The 21,142-nt window shown below is 34.2% G+C and overlaps 1 protein-coding gene across 1 annotated transcript; it reads left to right on the top strand.

The window, feature by feature from the left end:
* Positions 1-14,323: 14,323 nt before the first annotated feature.
* Positions 14,324-20,480, top strand: LOC138712052 (uncharacterized). Its single transcript, XM_069843443.1, has 3 exons — positions 14,324-14,718; positions 14,803-14,982; positions 19,843-20,480. The coding sequence occupies exons 1-3, from the start codon at positions 14,563-14,565 to the stop codon at positions 20,350-20,352; spliced, it is 846 nt and encodes a 281-aa protein (XP_069699544.1). The 5' UTR covers positions 14,324-14,562; the 3' UTR covers positions 20,353-20,480.
* The last annotated feature ends 662 nt before the right edge of the window (positions 20,481-21,142 follow it).

The raw sequence follows: 21,142 nt of genomic DNA, 5'->3' as shown, positions 1-21,142 counted from the left end.
GTACAGCGTATTCCGAATCTCACCGGACCGGTGGACAACAACGAAGTCACGCTGCAGCGAAATAGGAACAAAACTGCTGGAAGGTTCGATGGCTACCATGGCGGCTGTACAAGTTGTTGTCTGTGTTACGCTAGCAAGATTTTGCGAAATTTCCGTACTGTCATCTCGTTCAAAGAAAAGAGAGCATAAACAATTTATTTCTTGAACCGGTAGTAATAACTGGTTCGTTGACATGTTCGCTCATAAGCCATTAACATATTGTTTTACTTTGCGCTCATTACAAACAATACAGCATAATCAAAGCGGAACACACCGCCATTACACAACAATGCATGATGTTATTCGTCTGCTAATTCCCTCCCTAAACGAGAACCAATCAGATTCACTGATGGAGAATGCCACCATCTCTGCAAGCTGATGGAACCGGTGCGACACCGGTGGAGCATCAGTGACGTCATCGTTGAAATTTGGACCACCGTGATGCCATCAGATTGCTCAGCGCTGAGATTCGGAATACGCTCAGAGAAACCACTTACTACCTTTCCTGTAGTCCGGATTTTTGCGAGGCGGGCCTCGCATGCGTCGATTCTGAAAAACCAAGGCTTAAGCTAGGACCAACCGGAGTACTAGCTGAAAGAACAGCATGCTATCCAGCGGGCTAACGGCGCAACGCCGGTCCTAAGTTGTTCACCGAAAATGTTTGTTTCGGTCTCATCTACCGTCCATTAGGCATACATTTAATATGCAATCTTCTGGGAGTGGTATATAGGCTACGCAGGTCCGATTCTACTAAAATAGTGAAATAATTATAATGATCATCACAGTAATAGTATGGAAATAGTAATAATAATAATAATAATAATAATAATAATAATAATAATAATAATATGATGATGATTATTATTATTATTGTTATTATTATTATTATTATTACTATTATTATTATTATTTGTTAATCAAACCCCTCATTGCACCTTGAATTAATAAAATTTTACTTTTGCTTGAAGTTACTTTCCTTATATAGTACACAGGCCAATATTTAAGTACGATATATAATGCAAAGTTAAAACACTTACCTCATCTGCCGTAATTTCACAAGCGGTGACCAGTGTTACAATTTGAATAGCACTTATAAATACGCCGTTTATTGTGAAAAGCACAATTGAAAGAACGTAAATATTCCATTGGGTAATACTGAGCAAGAAAATTGCTAACTCGTACAAATTAACCGTCACCTCTACAAAACACGCGGCGGAACAAAAGAGCATTTGTAAGGAATAACAACTGTTGAGGAGTTCTAAAGAATCACACAGGCAATCATGTAAATGAAGGAATAATCTTATTCTGTGTATTTCAGACACCTTCGAAGATGTTTTGCTCCCAATAGTATCAGAAGATACCACTTGAGCAGTCTGTTGTCTTGCATTCTTGGAAGGATTTTGTTGAGGTTCGTTTAATAATTTTGCTTCCATTGAAATATAGATTCTGTTGTTAACCATCCTACTATATCCCTTAACAACACGCTTTTTGGGGCAAAGAATATTGTTTTACTAATGGTCCGAACAGTGCAGAATATTTAAAAGCATCTCGGTAGTCGTTTGTTTCTGTACAACTTTGGTTTAACTGTGAGTGAATAATCTTATATCTTTGCCAATGGATAATTAAAAAATGAATAATTTGGAGCTTTATCCAACAAGAAACAATGTCGGGAAAGATATAATTAACTGTGCCAATTAATGCGATGTAGTTTGCGTCATTTACTATCCATAACGAACATTCAAATACTTGAGGAAATAATATAATAATAATAATAATAATAATAATAATAATAATAATGATTTATTTTAGCTGGCAGAGTTAAGGCCGTAAGGCCTTCTCTTCCACTCAACCAGCAAAAAGTGTATATACATATGCATGAACTTACAAAGAATTCAACAATTTCATTTAGATGAGAGTTACATGTATACAAGAGTTATTTACGAATTAAACAACAAAATACTATGAACTATTAATTAAACACTGAAATAAACTGTGTAGCAGAATTAAACTAAAATACATAGAATGTTAATATATTTCAAATGATATTAGATAATAGAAAGAGATTATTATGAGACAATTTTGAAAATGCAGCACAATCAGGATGATGTCTAAAGAAAAAAGCAACAGTGTAGTCAGTAATATTTTAAATCAGTATGATTGGAGTGAAATGCTAATAAGGTTATCTTTTAAGCTGTTCTTAAATGTGTTTGTTGTCTTGCAGCCCCTAATACTTTGTGACAAGGAATTCCATTGACGCGAGGTGGATATTGTAAAAGATGAGGAATAACAAGATGTTCTATGAAGAGGTATATTTAGCGTGCCACAGATAAGTGATCTGGTATTTACGTCGTGGTTAGAGTATAGATAAGAGAAACGAGATGAAAGGTAATTTGATGTTGAGGTGTGCAGAATTCGAAAGAGTAAAGACAAAGAGTGTAAAGTTCTGCGTATAAGGAGAGTAAATGAAAATAATTCTGTTTTAAACAAACAGATTGGAAGTTGATAAGACACTTCAATTCCCACAGTTAATAGTTGTTGATCTACATAATTGATCATTTTCATAATGGAAAGTATTTTGCGATGATTGAAGTAGCTGAAGGAAATCAGGGATATTGTTTCAAATTCATCTACGTAGTGTAGAATATGAAATACATATTCTGTGACTGACGGCTTTTCGGCGAAATCACCAACGTAACAAGCCCACAAAAATATCAGAGAGCATGGTATGTATATGGATAGCACAATTAACGGATAAAGTAGGGCTGTAATAGAAGATTCATAATGAAATGTCCCTGAACGCTTTCTTATAGAAACAGGAGTTAATCCTATTATTCTCGTAAACAGAAAAAGAGGATACACAGCAGAATATATATCTCTGAGCACAGTCATGATGACATCTTTACACCATTACGAGTCACAGCAGATTATTTCGAATTCTCACTGATGATATGTTTCGTATGATGAAGTAAAATCCTTTGGAGCGTTTATATTGTTCTCAAAGACAATGCGCAGTTTCTTGTTTTATTGACCGGCACTTAGTTGATTGATAATTTTTGGCTGAAGTATGTCTGTTGTTATCTTTCCTCCTCTATCAAACATAATGAAGACTAGGCATTCTTTTGTAGAGAAAACATCTGGTGTATATATTTACATTACAATTGTTTGCTCAAAAGAAATTATAATATAATGGATCTCTCATAATTTTTTATAATTTCTGAAATGATAACGTTAAGTTCCTATAGTTCAATTGACATTATGTTATTGTTAGAACCGGAGTGCTGCATTGGAGTTAAATCGCTCGCTTGAACTCGGTCGAGTGTCGCACCCTCGAGTGAGATACGATCGGTCGTGATACGCTCGTAATAAATAGAAGCACAATACAAGGTCATCTCACCGACATGTCTTATCTTGTATGGAAGGCGACAGATAAGATACACATATGTTTTGCCCACACTGTAAAAATAAGGCTTTATTTTCTGCGTTTATGACAAACGTTCAATGCAACAGTCAATGGAACGTATCAAAACAGGAACATGAAGTTATAAATAAAATAGTATGAAAAACTTCGATATACAGTTATTATTGCTAATTAATAATTATTCAATATTTGATTTACCACATATATAATATGATAGATCCATACATAGTGTTCCGCCTATATACTGCGACAATGTAGAAACGTTTTACAAAATATTATTGATATAGCAGTAGATTAATAACAATATTAGTACAGAGATAACGTCACAGAAAATATAATAAAACGAATAATGATGCTGCACAACTGTTACAGACGCAAAGATTGATACACTAATTATTAGTGATTATTATTATTATTATTATTATTATTATTATTATTATTATTATTATTACTACTAGAAAACTTGATACAGTTCTTCCATTATCGTGATTGTGTTCTCCGTTTATAATAATTACATTTACATCCAATAACATCTATCAGATGTGGCAAAAACAAAATCACTCCTGTGTAAAAAAAAAAACATTTACGTACAACATTTATATTACATTTTAAAGCAAGTTTTGTAGTTGTACTATGGAGAGGTTAGTTAAACACTGCAAAGTTTTGAAATGATAAACATCTATAATGTTACTACACAGTTCATCACTGTAACAAGAACGAATATCTAACGCTCGGCTTATACCGTTCGAGGATTTATCGCTCATGACAATTTTACCCATCATGCATATACGCTACCTATCGGATTATGCTTTGAACTACTTGGCGCTCGAGCGAAAACGTCCTATGCAGACCTCTGGTTAGAACTATGACGTTGCTCTTTTTCATAATCTTATTCCTTAATTCAATGTTATAGGCTCTTTAATTAAATATCCATTACAGAGCCTTAAGATTGTCACGGAAGTTCTCGAGCGTCTAAAATTTCCTTTTTTGTTGATAAGTGTATTTCTGGAATTTAAATCTATAAGGGTACTATTCATAGACATTTCGCTAGACCGCTCTGCGTGCGTGATAAACTAGTCCCGGCTATCGACTGGTTACTTGTACAGGATTCAGATCTCATCATATCGCTAACACTGGTTTATGAATACGAAAAATGTTAGTTCGCTGATCATCCATCGGAAGCCTGCGCTAAGAATGCCTATGAATACTGCTCTAAATGCCTATTTCGATCTTTCAAATTTTCGAAGTTCAAAATCGTCCAGTCCTTCATTCCATTGTCGAAGAAGGAACTGAAAAAATAATATGATTGAAGGAGTATTCCTGGTAAATATTGTGGCTAATATTTAGCTAATTTCCAAGGCATCAAAATTCCTTTTTTTTTAAGATCAGATTTATCCATAGTCGGTGGTTAATTTTGTATAATGTGACATTATTGTTCTCTTGCAGATGTTACTAAAGTAGTAGTTCATTGTGATTCTGTTTCATTTCATATTTTCATTTGTTACTGCGAGTAGGCCTGCTATGTGCTTTGAATAAAAGACTTGAGTTTGGTACAAATTCTACATTAAAGCACAGAACTATGAAAATAGTATTTAGACCAAAACAATGTCAAAGCAAGCATCGCATAAGACTTTGTTCCGCAAAAAATTGTTATCAGATAATGGAAATGACCTTAATTTTACAACTAACAGCAAGGTCATCTTTTCTCAGTTTTGCTTCGAAGAGAAAAGTTGAGTGAGGTTTTGATATTTTATTGTGAGATTTTGATATCTAACCTCCATTACATAGTATATGAATTTCAGGTTCATGGATTATTTTTCTGTTTATGTTAAAGTGGAAAAAAAAATATATTATCATATGCAACAATATAAAAGTACAGACGTCACCGGCGTGACTCAGTCGGTTAAGGCGCTTGCCTTCTGGTCTGAAATTGCGCTCGGGCACGGGTTCGATCCCCGCTTGGGCTGATTACCGGTTGGTTTTTTCCAAGGTTTTCCCCAACCGTAAGGTGAATGCCAGGTAATTTATGGCTAATCTCGGCCGCATCTCGCCAAAATACAATCTCCCTATCACCAATCTCATCGACTCTAAATAACCTCGTAGTTGATACAGCGTCGTTAAATAACCAACTAAAAAGAAATAAAAGTTCCGCAAGCCACCAAATCAACGCTGCCAGACAATACAAATGAAAGAAGCCTCTTTTTCAACTTCCAGTAAGGGATGACAACCAGAAAAAATTCAATGCACAATTGTTGGCTACAATGATTTGAAAAAAAATATTCCTGTCCATAAGTTGGAAAATAATAGATTGAAGGAATTTCTTGGGAAATGGACAAAAATTTAAGTCTCTGTCCTGTCTTCAAAAAGTAAATATCTTCTACTTCCTGTCACGTATTAAGCCTAATGGCCTGTTACGGTCTCACTCCATCGTTTCACCGGAAGGCCCAATGATCTTGTTCCTAAAGGTATGTAATTTAATTCTTGCCGTGGTATCCATGTTTTAGGTATCATGAGTATATGAGATTTCCATTTCTGTCTATAATTTTGAATTTTCTCTAAAATTGGATCATTCTTTAATTCTTTCAAAATATCCAAATTCTTCTTCTTGTCTAGTCTAATACAGCCAGCGATTGTTCTTAAAAACTTCATTTCATTGGCAGTGATTAGATGTTCATCACATTTACGAAGCAGATTAAAATAGCAGCAATAACAGAAACAAAAAAGAAACTAAAAGGCACAACTGAAACAAAAAACTACATAATCATATATAATGGTGTTAATAAGAAGACAAGAGCACAGGCCGGAGTAATGATTTGGATTCATAAATCAATAAAAAACAAAATAAACAATTATACATATTGGAATGAAAGAATATTAGAAGTACAACTCCAGATAGGAAGAGGCAAACTAACTTTCTTTAGTCTTTATGCTCCAGAGGAAGGAAGAGTTGAAGAAACTGAATTGTTTTATGCCCAGTTGCAAGAAATTTTGAATAAAGTAAATAAAAATAATTACATATTATTAGCTGGAGATTTAAACGGTAGAATAGGCAACATCGAAATAAAAAATACCATAGGAAAATTTGGAAAACCTACCATAAACAATAATGGAGAAAAAGTAAGAGATTTTGTATTATACAATGAAATGAAAATCATGAATTCATTTTACAACCATAAAGATATTCATATGTATACATGGTCAGCACGTGGCTCAAAATCTATCATAGATTATTTTATAGCAAATAGAAAATTATCCGAATTGTTTTTAGATGTCAAGGTCTTCAGAGGAAGTGACATTGGATCAGATCATTACCTTGTATTAGCAAAAGTGAGATATACACCAAGATGGCTACATTTAACAAAGATAAATTCCCCCAAAAAAGAATTAATGCGTTACAAAATTAGATTAATCCATGACGACAGTGTACGCTGGCTTTATCAAAAAAGACTTGAACAAAAAATGTTAGAAATACCTGAAGATGAAGACATTCACAAAGAATGGGAAAGTATTAAAACTCAAATATCACAGGCAGCCACGGAGAGCATCGGAAAATATAAGGCTTTCACACAAAAGAAAAAATTAAGATCATGGGATGATGAAATTAAGGAGATCATAAAAAATAAAAATATAGCTTATAGAAAATACCTTCAAACAAAATCCGTTAATGATGAAATAGATTATAGACATAAAAGGGCGATAGCTAACAGACAAATTAGAAAACGACACAGGCAATCATGGAAAGAGTTTATATCTTTTTTAGAAACTGACATTTATAAAATGAAACCCAATACATATAAAATTTTAAAATACATGAACAGAGACATAAAGGAATCCGCCAAGATAAACATTCCTAGACTTTTACAAAAACTTATGGAACAATCCTACTTTTGATTCAAAATTCTGGGACACAAAAAACCCAGATGAACAATGCATTACCAAAGAAGAACTACAAGAAGCATTAAAGAAGACGAAAAATAGTAAATCACCTGGAGAAGATAACTTAAATTCAGAAATGTATAAATATGCAGGAGATCTATTTCAAGAAAGATTACTAAGATTTCTAAACAGAATATATCTGACTGCCACTTTACCGGAAGAATGGAAAAATAGTGTAATTATTCCGATATATAAAACAGGAGATAAACAGAATGTTGAAAACTATAGAGGGATTAGTCTCCTCAACAAATGTTATAAGATATTTAGTAGGATTTTAAATGAAAAATTAAAAAACATGCTGAAACTTTCCTTCTGGAGTGTCAAAATGGCTTTAGAAAAGGAAGATCATGTGTAGATCCATTATTTAGTATGAAACTATTGTTAGAAAAAAGAAGAGAATTTAATTTAGAAACCCATATAGCTTTTATTGATTTTGTGAAAGCTTTTGATAAAGTCCGAAGAGACCTTTTATTCGACATATTACAAGAAAAAAATATTCCAAATTTGCTATTGCAAAATATAATAGAAATCTACACAGACAGCAAAATAAGTGTCAAAATAAATAACTGTATATCCGAAAGAAAATTAGTTAATAATGGAGTTCGACAAGGTTGTCCACTATCACCAACTTTATTTAATATTTATATAAATGAAATTATTTTAAAATGGAACCAAATCTACACATCAGGAATCAAAATAACCAGTGCTCTAACATTAAATACCTTACTCTATGCCGATGATCAAGTCATAATTTCCAATTCAGAGGATAATTTACAAAGAGGATTGTATACATTAAATAAAATATTAAAAGATTTTGGGATGGAAATTTCAGCACAAAAATCAAAAGTAATGGCATTTTTAGGACAAGACCCAGTCAGAAGTAAGATAATACACAATAACCAATGCCTCGAACAAGTGCAAAATTTCAGTTATCTGGGTTGTGAAATATCTTATCAAAATGAAAAAGATGTGAACAAGAAAATTACCAAATTTACACAAATTCTAGGAATAATAAACAATGCATTAAAAGCTAAATTAGTACAAAAATCTACAAGAATAAAAATATATAATACACTAGCATTACCCACCCTTTTATACGGAAGCGAGATTTGGTCATTAAAGAAAAAAGACATGAACAGAATCAAAGCAACGGAAATGAAAGTTTTGAGGAGGACAGCAGGATATACTCTTTTAGACCGAAAAAGGAATGAAGAAATTTTAGAACAATTAGAAGTAGAGTCAGTAGAAGAAAAAATCAGCAGATACAAATTCAATTGGCTAGATCATGTAAGAAGAATGGAAAATTCAAGAATCCCAAAAATTATGATGCAATATAAACCTAGAGGACATCGTCGACCAGGAAGACCTTTAAGAAGACTGCTAAATGGGGCCGAAACAGATCTACAGAGGCCTAATTCGTGAAGGATGATGATGATGATGATGAAATATTGAACTCCACAACAAAACTTTAGTCCCCATGCCTACCTGACTCCCGGGATTTTCTACCACTCATTTTTACAATAAGTAAAACGCGTCTAGATAATTTAAAGGTTGGAAGTAACAGTAGAAAAAAAACATAAACCTCAGCACGAATTTATATTAAAACAGATTATGAGTGAGTGGTTTTTATGAGTCTCTAAAGTATACAAGGAATGACTAAAATGTCTTCAGTGAAAATGAAAAATTTATCCGTCTTTGTGATAAAATAGATTGGAAAAAACTAATGGGGATCGTAAAGAAAATATGTGTGGATTGGAACGAGAGGAGAACGTTCAGTAATTTTATATGAAACGAGTCAAAGTCAGGATAGGAGAAGAAATGTCTGAAGGAAGTGAAATAGGGAGAGGAGTACGACAAGGATGCCTTTTATCACCTATCCTATTCAACATCTATTTGGAGGTTTAGTGAAGATCTGTTTTCAGAACATGGGAGGGATGATAGTAGAAGGAAGTCGAATATAGCTATAGTTACTTACTTACTGGCTTTTAAGGAACCCGGAGGTTCATTGCCGCCCTCACGTAAGCCTGCCATTGGTCCCTATCCTGAGCAAGACTAATCCAGTCTCTATCATCATATCCCATCCCCCTCAAATCCATTTTAATATTATCTTCCCATCTACGTCTCGGTCTTCCCAAAGGTCTTTTTCCCTCCGGTCTCCCAACTAACATTCTATATGCATTTCTGGATTCGCCCATACTTGCTACATGCCCTGCCCATCACAAACGTCTGGATTTATTGTTCCTAATTATGTCAGGTGAAGAATACAATGCGTGCAGTTCTACGTTGCATAACTTTCTCCACTATCCTGTAACTTCATTCCTCTTAGCCCCAGATATTTTGCTAAGCACCTTATTCTCAAACTCCCTTAACCTATATTTATCTCTCAAAGTGAGAGTCCAAGTTTCACAACTATAAAGAACAACCGGTAATATAACTGTTTTATAAATTCTAACTTTCAGATTTTTTGACAGCAGACTGGATGATAAAAGCTTCTCAACCGAATAATAACACGCATTTTCTATATTTATTCTGCGTCCAGTTTCCTCCCGAGTATCATTTACATTTGTTACTGTTATTCCCAGATATTTGATTTTTTCCACCTCTTCAAAAGATAAATTTCCAATTTTTATATTTCCATTTCGTACAATACTCTTTTCACGAGACAGAATCATATACTTTGTCTTTTCTGGATTTAATTCCAAACCTATCTCTTTGCTTGCTTCAAGTAAAATTCGCGTGTTTTCCCTAATCGTATGTGGATTTTCTCCTAACATATTCACGTCATCCGCATAAACAAGCAGCTGATGTCACCCATTCAATTCCAAACCCTCTCTTTTATCCTGGACTTTCGTAATGGCATACTCTAGAGCAAAGTAAACACGTTAAGGTGATAGTGCATCTGCTTGCTTTAGCCCACAGTGAATTGGAAACGCATCTGACAGAAACTGACCTATACGGACTCTGCTGTACGTTTCACTAAGACACGTTTTAATTAATCGAACTAGTTTCTTGGGAATACCAAATTCAGTAAGAATATCACATAAAACTACTCTCTTAACCGAGTCATATGCCTTTTTGAAATCTATGCACTGTACCCTTATACTCCTATTTTTTCCCCATTATCTGACGAATACAAAATATCTGAGCAATAGTATATAGTTATTAGTATATAGAACATATAGGTATAGTTAATGTTGTTAATTGGCATTGACCAATGAGTGCGCAGATGTAGTGTGAAAGAAAAATGGCGGATGCAAGGTTGTCGTTCGAACAACGAAAGGCGATTTTGAAGTGGTATTTTGAGTTTGAAAACATTACCGAGGTACGGCGACAATGGCGGAACGAGTTTTAAACAATACCACCTATACGTCTAACAATTTCGCGTATTCGGAACAAATTCGAAGCCAATGGTACTGTTAGCGATGTACATAAAGGACGTTCCGGGAAAACTATAGCTGCAACAACTGCAACTACCTCCGCAGCTTAAATTTTCGTATTTAAAAAGGGGAAAATGATAAAAATAAAATTTAGACAAAACGTGAGAACTAACTTCAATAAACTGCCGTATATTGTGATCTTAAGATGTGTCCAATCCACTTCCTTTTCTTAATTTTACCCTTAATGAGGAATTGGTTTGCGTCATCTAGGAGGTCTTTGATGGAAATAATATTCGACCACACTATTCCCATTATACTTCTCAAGCACCTATTAATGAAGGTTTGGATGTGTTGATTGACGTTCTGGGTCATCTTTGACGTTTCGCCACTGTGTAACAGGACTGACTTCAAACTGGAGCATAAAAACGTGGTGGGTTCTCCTATCCTTTGAAGCGAACTACATTTGGATAAATTTGTAGGTTGTGGAGTTATATAATTCATCTGTAGTGTTTGACACGGGCACTCTGTATAATTTTGTATAAAATGTTGACATATCAGGAAAATGAATTGTATATATTCGTGACTAGCAACATCAAAATTATTAAGATAGAATTAAAAATTAGACAAAAATTCTGTCAAATTCCATACAGTTTATTTAACGTTATGTACAAATATGTGACAACTGGACCTATTGTTGAAGTAAATCGTAAACGGAAGAAAAATTATCTATGAAACTACTTCAGCGTATGAATTATCTTTCTACATTCGCATAACCTCTAAATAGTTTCTTATTAATTGAAGACGACAAAAGGTATGAATTGTTGGTCAGTACACAATGTAGTCTTATTTGTCAAACTATCAAATATTTACAGAAAAAGAGATGCAGAATTGTTTATTAATAGTGAAACTTTGATGCCCTTAAAATGAAGTGGAAGTGAATAAACATTTTATTGTATATGAAATATAGATAATCTCGGAGATAAAATATCTGAAACAACGTTTCAGTGGAACCAAATAATATACATTTAAATTTAGAGTGAAGACAAAATCCTATTTATTGGTATATTAAGTTTTTGGCCAACGGTAATGTGTTGAAAGGATACGGATGCTGGAAACTCGATATCCAGGAAGAGGCTGTTGAAAATGTGCGGAGATCATTTGAAAGAAGTCCAAACAATTCAATCAGACAAGTAGAGAGAGAACTTGGTGTGAAACGATCGACGGTACACAAATTCTTTACCAACGATTACATTTCCGCGTTTACAAGGTATAGATTTTGCAGGAAATCAAACTTGACGACCGACCAAAGTGAAAATAATTTCGACGGCATTACGCCAGAAGAACGTATAAACTAAATTACAAATTTATATTATAGCTATAAAAAGGTGGAATTATTTTTCCTGTTCTTATCTAAGTAATAAGGTACTTTCTTTGATTCTTTCTCATATCTACTGTAGTTCTCAAATTATTTTCAAATATAAAAGGTTCCATTAAAATATTTCAGTAACTCAAAATTTGTTTATACACCCTTCTGGTATGATGCTCTCGATTTGCAATCCACATGTTGACTTGCATTGCTGACGACGAAAATTTTTATCGCTCATAATGTTTTCAGAGGAGGCCACCTTTCATCCTTTTGGAAAAGTCAATAGTCACAAAGGAGTTTGGGGCTCCGAAAGTCCCTGTTTAGTCATAGTAAGTATGCTCCATGTCACATGTCGTTAAATTGAGTACAGACTGCCTAGTGCTAAAAGAGGTGCCCATATTCAGTACACTGAACTGAAAACTTTGTGAGTTTTACAATTATTTCCATGCACAGTACTATTTACATACAATTTTTCTTTAAATGTTTGTGTTTAAAATGGAGGTGCATGATGTACAGTAGTGGCAAAAAAAACCGGACCGATCCTTGTAGCTGATTTCAGAGCCTTGTTCACTCCAGAGCACGATATACTGGTAACTAAGACTTTCGTGGTTCGAACCCTGCCTGGGAAGGAAACTTTTTTTTGTTCCTTATTCAAATTTATTCCCAATACTTTTCGATTGCCTGGATATCTTACTACTTAACTTATTATTCCCAGAGCATGAATTTTACCAGCAATCGAAAAGTATTTGGAATAAATTTGAATAAGGAACCAAAAAAGGTTTCTTCCCAGGCAAGATTCGAACCACGAATCACCAGTCTATCGTGCTCTGGAGTGAACAAGGCTGTGAAATAGCTACAAGAGTTGGTCCGGTTTTTTTGCCACTACTGTATACTCTGTACATTGACGATGTCTTAAGGAATTATTGGCACAATATTTTATTAAAATATTTAAATTAAACAATAGGCTTTTGAATACAATTTTATTCATGATTACGAGGTTGTTTTTTGTTCCTCAGCAGACGGCTTCCAGATAGCTGCTTATCAAAATTAATAAAACATGTAGGAAAGAAATAATAATGGTATTGCAAGAAAAATATCACCTCAGGTGAGAACTATCCAAATAATTGATCAGCTAACCAATTTTAATTTCTTAGCTATCATATTACCTCTGATTGAGGTTCTGGCTGATATGTACATCTATTACCAGGCAGTACATCTCACTTGACGATATGTGTCAGAAGAAGAGCAATTGTTTGTATATTTCTGAAGTCTGACTAGTGTAATATGTAACTAGTTAGGAATGAATGCAATGGGGAGAGCAAGAAACTGGCCATCCTACTCCTTATCTCCTGGCTTAGCTGTCTCGAGTGATGCCTTATTGGTGTCACTTATGAGGTTCAGACCTACTGTATCTTCGGAAAGTTGACTAAACAACAACCTATCACATATCGTATTGCCGAAAAGAACATTTGAATATTAAAATAAACAAATACCAGAGAATGTGTGGAATATTCATGTGGACATTAGTTCAAAATATAATGCAAAGCACACAATACAAAGTAATGGCAGTCCCTGTACTGATATACGGATGTGCAAATTGGACTTCAGACCTCTCCGATAACAGAAAGGTAGCATATGAGATGATATTATTGAGGTCATTAGCTGACTACATTATTATGACCACAAAAAACACAGATATAAAAGATCAGCTTCGAATACCAAACATTATAAAAATAGAAAGCCAAAGAAATAATTGGGATGAACATCTTAAGTAATTTCCCGAAACCCTTTCCACCTATAAACCAGCAGATTTCAGAACTAACGGACTACCATCTTTAGATGGGAAAACCAAAATTTCTTTTGAAGTCGGAACACTCTAAAAAGCTTATTTCTTTAAGAAGAAGAAACTTCAAGACTTGGGAAAGAATGAACATGATTTGAAAACAAATTCAATATCTCCTGAAAATATGACTACAGGTTTAATGAATAGAAGTCTAAAACTATTGGAAGTTAATTTAAACATATTAATAGTAATTGACATAAGCATTAGGCCTACTAGTTAAATAGGCTGCCGAATAACACCTATGTCACTCAAGATAACGTTGTTCATTAACATTTAAATCATATTACATAATTATATAGGCTCTTGTAGCAGGAAAATGAGGTTTCGAATACAAGCCATTTGTTAAGGTGCGTACACACATAGCGAACGAACAACGAACGAACGACAAAGGAATGCATTCGCTGATTGCAATCGGAACGTGTGTACGTCGCAGCAAAGGCAAACCAAACGATCGGTTTGCCTTCGGAAGTGATCCGTCGCTTGTCGGTACATCAAAGGAAGTTGGTATTCGTTGTGGACGCGATTTGCCACCAGTTTGTAGTTTGCAGCAGAACGCGGCGCTTAGTTTAATTTCCCTATCAGGATGTCGAAGCTCGAGTGGACAGAAGACGCCGTTATTAATCTTATTAATGTATATAGGGAACAGGAAGCGTTATGGAATCCCAAGCATCCTTTTTACCATAATAAATTAAGAAAACATGATGCTTGGGAAGCTATTGGGAAGATGTTCAGTTGCAAGGTAGGCGAGTCAAATACGTGCAAAATTTGAAAATTATTTTTGTTCATTTATTCTCAGTGGATACATATTTGTTGTTTATTGTAGGCAGAAGAAGTCAAAAAGAAAATTGAATCCCTACTTACGTCATTCCGGAGGGAAAGGCAGAAGTCTACGAAAAGATCTGGAATGGGGAGTGACGAAGTATATGAGTCGACTTGGTTCGCATACAAATATATGTCCTTCCTTTTGGAGAAATTCACGCCCAGGAAAACAATTGACACATTTGTAAGTATTACCAGTAAACGTATTTATTTATTAACGAGTTTTTGTAAGATTTATTTGCTAATTCTCCAGAGACACTACACCAAAGAACACGTGGTTCTAGTTTGCAGTCACAAATAGGCTATACTTTCAACATAAAAAGAGTTGATCTTTACTTCTATTGTTTTAAGTATTAAGCTTACTTATCATTAATTAAAACCACCTGTTTATCACTATATAAATCTCATAGAGCCAGTCAAGGAAAAGGAAATATACTTTTTCTTTTTTGGTGTAGCTTTTCTGGAGAATTTAGTTACAGTATATTAAAACCTATTTTAACTTGAAAGCAAAAAATCACACGTGAAAATGTTTCACATTGCTACATCTCTGTTATTTGATAACAGAGAGGATTATCATAAAAAATACCTCCTATAATATATTTCTAAATTATAGACATCAGCTCAAAGAATTTTGAGTGACCACAAGGGTCCTGAATACAATAAACATGTACAATATAATGTGATGTGATACATTCAAATCGTTTCTTAATGCTTACAAACAATAATAAACAACACTATAGGCCTAATCACTGTTATCACGCATGACGCGACTTAACATCATTTAGAATCAGCTGTTAACCAATAATATTATAATCTTAATATTATTAATAGACTATAATGGAATTTATGTTGTCAGCAAACAGCTGGATACAAGAAGATTGATTAATATTATTAATGAAGCTTATGTATTGTATGAGTTGTGCAAAAAGTTTTTGAAACAGAAGTTAGTGAAGTAATAAAATTACTTTTATAGGTGTAATAATATTAGGATCTTACTTCTCGAGTGTTATATCAGCAACATTGGGAGGCTGCAACAGTAGAGATAAGGATCAACGATTTTTTTTATGTTGAAGTATATTTGTGACTGCAAACCAAAACTACGTGTTTGTAGGGCCTATACATCTCACAGAAACCAATGAAGCAAAAGAAAGTTACGTCTTCTTTGGTGTAGTTTTTCTGAAGAATTACCGTATCGTATTTGGGAAAATTTTAGAACACGGATTGCACCTACCAAATTATGTCTTAAAATACTAAAAAGAGCAGATTTGTCTGCGTTTGTCGAATGTGCATCATTATATTTACGAAAAGGCACTTTTTAGTGCCAATAATTTATTTTGTGTGCACAAGGTTGGAATTTTGAAGTAAGAGGGAAAGGGTGCAATCCATGTTCTGGAGTTTATCTGAGGTGGGGGAGGTGGGATATGATGATAGAGCTTGGATTAATCTTGCACAGGATAGGGACCAATGGCAGGCTTATGTGAGGGCGACAATGAACCTCCAGGTTCCTTAAAAGCCATTAATAAGTAAGTAATCTTCTCCTGAACAAAGGTTGCCTATAAAGAATACTATACATACCAGTACATAAGTTAGTTACAATATTAAGAATTTGGGTATAAATGCAAAAATTATTTTGCAAAATTCAAAGAAACAACGTTGTTATACAAAGGATGGAACCAGACAATCAATCATTTCTGTTGTTTGACACAGTACATCTATTATAATGTGATGAGACATTCCATTTTGAATGCGACAGTCCTATTTTAGACATTCCGTCCCAATGTCTCCACCATTTTTGTTGGGATGCCTATTAGTCACATTTTATTGGAAAATGTAAATGTCCCATTTTGAGCTTCAGAAATTCTGATCACATTATCCAATAAAATGTTGACCATTAGTGTAAGGAAAATAAAAGTGACTGAAGTCAATTTCAAACAAATCACTAGTTTGGATACTTTTATCTATAGGTTTCTAATAGGCATAAGCTAGATTTCATGCACGTATTTTCTGAATGGAATTTATTAGTACATACTGCTTGTGAACAAAATGAAGCCAATAATTTAGCAACAAAGGATGCCAACAAAGAAAACAGAGGTGGATGAGACAGTGAACTTACAGATAAACAGATTGCCTAAAACCATTTTATTTTTGTTCAGGAGGAAAAACACGTATTGCTGCCAAAATCTACAGCAATTTGAAGCTGTTGGTTTCAGGACAGTGCTTCAATCCTTGCAGTGGAATGTTCCAACATGTTACCAATTATTTTCCCAAGCACATATGTTTCAAAATTTTATCTAAATCTCTCATTGTTTCATATGTTTATGTAGAATTATAATATATTCTTCGCCTAAAATTTCTTGGAAGACAAACATGCACTCCCTCTTGACACTATTTCAGTCGGAATGTTGTTTCCACAGTTTTGTCCTCAAAATCAACCCTACACTGTATGTATTTTTCACCAAAATGGAATTTAGTTAAAGATACACTCAATGAAATAATTCTAATGAGTGATTTCTATTGCTTGTGCTGTTTTGTGAAACATTTTACTGATATTATTAGATTGGTTACTGATATTACGAGAATTTTGGCAATAATTCTGATTTATTAATTTTATGAAGCAGGCCCCTGAGGATGCAATACTAGGGAAACTGACCATTTCCCAAGTAATTCTTCCTGGACTTCTTGCATGTTACCGGTATGTTGGTAATTGGTAACAAGTGGGAGTAGGCTGCAGCTGTGCAATAGTATATATAGGAAAATATCAAGCTACTTTTATGTTCAAAGCAGGGCTTGAGGTGGGGCAAGGTGTGACAGGATGGCATCTCTGTTCCTTTTGAAATGGCTTAAAACCATCCTGTTACTTCTTAGCATTTCTTAGTATGTAATGCATATGTGACTCTATTTTAAAGCATGCTACATAAACTACTGTAATATGTTTGTAGGTCTAAACTGTACATCACACAGCATATTTTCATAACTTATGTCTATGAATAAAAAGGGAGAAACCATCCCGGTTCTTTTGTTCATTCCACCTCAACACTGGTTCAAAGTATTTGTGGCTACAAACTAAAACCACGTGTTTATCACTATATATATCTTACAGAAACCAATGAAGCAAAAGAAAATTGTGTCTGATTTGATGTAGCTTTAATGACAAAATACCTACCGATATGTAATGATTAATTTTTGGTCTTACAGAATGTATCTGTTATGGTAACTGTTATACCATTTATTTCATTATTGGAATAGGCATACACAATATAAATACAAATAGAAATGTAATACATTTGCAAATATGTTGAATACAGAAGGTAATTCAATAAATAATAACAATAATAATACCAAAAAAACTTATTTCAGTAAAAGGAACTTGAAAAAAAACACATACTAAAAATAACATAGTGACATAAATTGCAATACAACAAACTCTATTACGTGGCTAACGAGAAAGACGGGCTTCGGCACAAATCAAGTCACATGGTTATCATGGTCTAGTCATGGCCACCGTGACAATCGCCTAATAAAAGTACATGTTCAAAGTTTTAAAAAACAAAGGAATTGCTATATTAAACTCATGTTAAACGTACATTTATATATAAACTTGTTCAATGTTGGCCTTTTTACAACTAAGAATGTGAGGTCGCGCTGTAGCCTGTCTTTCTCATTAACCACATATCTATTACTACTATAAACAAGATACACAGATAGTTTTACCTACGTTATATAATTCTCAATGTGGGTTATTTGGAAATTGAATGCACTGTATATGGGAAATCAGGCAAATATGGGCACTTTTAAGGGGTTAGGTACAGCTTACAGCAGTAACATTTTGAGTTAACAAAGCATCAAACAGTATATTTGTATAACAAACACTTTGACATTCTCTTAGGAATACTTTCGCTGCCATGGTACTTCTCCCAATTCTGTCGTGAAATAAGTAGCATACTCATCTCTGATCGACTGACTGCTTACTGCCGACTTCCTTGGGACCCTCCTAAAGGGCAGGAATGGTGTAAGTGCAGTATCATTCCTCCAGTTTCCTTCAGTAACATTTCCTGCAACTTCAGCATCCAATGCTCCATTAGGAGTGTAGAGATTCCTAGAAGAATCACTTCTACGCATAAAATTATGCAAATACAAGCAACACCGTACTACAGTGCATGCTTTTTCTGGCTGAAGTAACATTGGCTTGCGAAGAACCCTAAATACAGCAGAAAGAATTCCAAATGCATTCTCCACTACACGACGTGCTCTTGATAACCTGTAATTAAATATTCGCTCTTTGCTGCCATTTTCTTGTACACCTGGGAAAGGCTTCAACAAATTGTTCTGTAGAGGGAATGCATCATCTCCTATGAATACATATGGGACTTTCTCCATTCTGCCTGGGAGAAAGTCATCAGATGGAATTCCAAGTTCATTGTTCTGCAGTTTCCTGTAGAATGAAGTATTCCTTAAGACCCCACTGTCTGAAATTCTTCCTTGGCATCCAACATCAGCATAAATAAAGGAATAGTTAGCATCCACAATTCCCAACAAAACTATACTAAATGTCCCTTTATAGTTGAAAAACTCGGTGCCACTATTAATCGGTGATTGTAGAATGCAGTGTTTACCATCTAATGCTCCCAAACACTGTGGAAAATTCCAGTCTTCATTGTAGCGTTTTGATACTTCACGCCATTCTTCAGGACTAGACGGCATCTGAGGAAGAGAAAGACATCCATAAAGACATGACTTTTTTGAAATTCTAACTACTATTATTTTTATACAGCTTGATTACACAACTTTTAACACTATATCACTTCGGAATATATAGTTTATATTGCTTTCACGTGTTCAAATACTAAGTTACGATAACCCACAGGCTGAAACTAGTCAACAAGTTACCCTAACCTAGCATTTAACAAAAAAAAGCAATATAAACTATATATTCCGAAATTATTTTTATGTTTAGGAGTTATTAAAGGCATTTCTAAGGGGAAAAAATTGTAGTTGCGTTTTTAAATTTGGGAACTCGTAATGATATATAATAATTTTTTCTTAGGAGGTTTTAGGTCACGAGAACGAGGATGAAGGCCAGAATAACAATGTGCCTGATGAAACGTCACGAGATTTTTTTGATGACCTGGATTCAGCCTCAACTCAAGTGCCTTGTACTACATCTGAGGGATTGACATCATTCTCAACTCCAGTGTGTTCCACTGCAAGTCCTCTTACATCTGGGGGGTTGAGGAAAAGGAAATCGAAAGAGGACACAAGAATATCAGAGGCCTATGCCATTTTACAAGCAACGGTAGCTAAGCAACAAGCTAAAGATACGAGCACCATCTTTGGAGACTTTGTTGCCACAAAACATCGCTCATACAGCGAAAGAACGCGATGCATTGTGGAACACATGATTGGTAACATTCTGTTCCAAGCAGATATGGGACAGTTTGAGCTAAGTACACAGGAACAAGTTAGCTCCAACGCCCATATTCTGCCGGAATACATTGACAACCCTGTAGAAACTGAATCTGGGAATGTAATTTATGTAATAAAATCTCAGGAATGATTAAGGCTAAAATTAGTAAAATCAGAGAAAATGAGATAGGCCTATGTTTCCCAGATAATTTACATTATGTATTTATTTAATTATTATTTTTTTATATTATTGTTAATGTGTAGATTGATATTACATAACTGGCCACGCGATTATTTGAAAGATGATATTATTTTATTGTACATTTTGTATCATAATGTCAGTTCTGTGATTCATGATTAACCTTCCTTAACAACATGAAAAATCCTACATTCTTTTATTTCAGTCCTATACTAAGTTTATATGACATAACTCTTTCAATATTAAGTCAATTGGTTGTATCTGTTGAGAAAGAAATAACGAAATAAGAACTGTAATAAATCCCACAAAAAGGACTGCTGTCACAGAATCGACAAAAGACAGACAGTTTTATTGCTTGTAGTAAGTGTCACAGAACTGATATTATCCATTAGGGACTGATGTAAATAATATTTGGAGCATTAAAGAAACAATTCAATGATTATCTTTTGCAATAAAATAATAAATGGCAGGGGCATGCTACAATTTTATCCTGTTAAAATATATTTCGTTTCACTTTTTAATTGCTAAATAACAATAAAAATGCTTTTGAAGATGTGGTCAGAGACACGTCACAGAACAGACATCTTCACACTCAGAGTTGCTGCTCAGGCATAATAATGGTTAGTTACAATTGTCCAAATTCATTTACAACATGGTTTTAATATTGTAATGTTTTGTAATGTATATCTTTCTTTGAAATATATCAGATGTGTTGATTTGTGTAATTAATATTCATCTTTCC

Source organism: Periplaneta americana, chromosome 13 (assembly GCF_040183065.1).
Source record: "Periplaneta americana isolate PAMFEO1 chromosome 13, P.americana_PAMFEO1_priV1, whole genome shotgun sequence".
Lineage (NCBI taxonomy): Eukaryota > Metazoa > Arthropoda > Insecta > Blattodea > Blattidae > Periplaneta > Periplaneta americana.
This window is presented reverse-complemented; position numbering and strand designations above follow the sequence as displayed.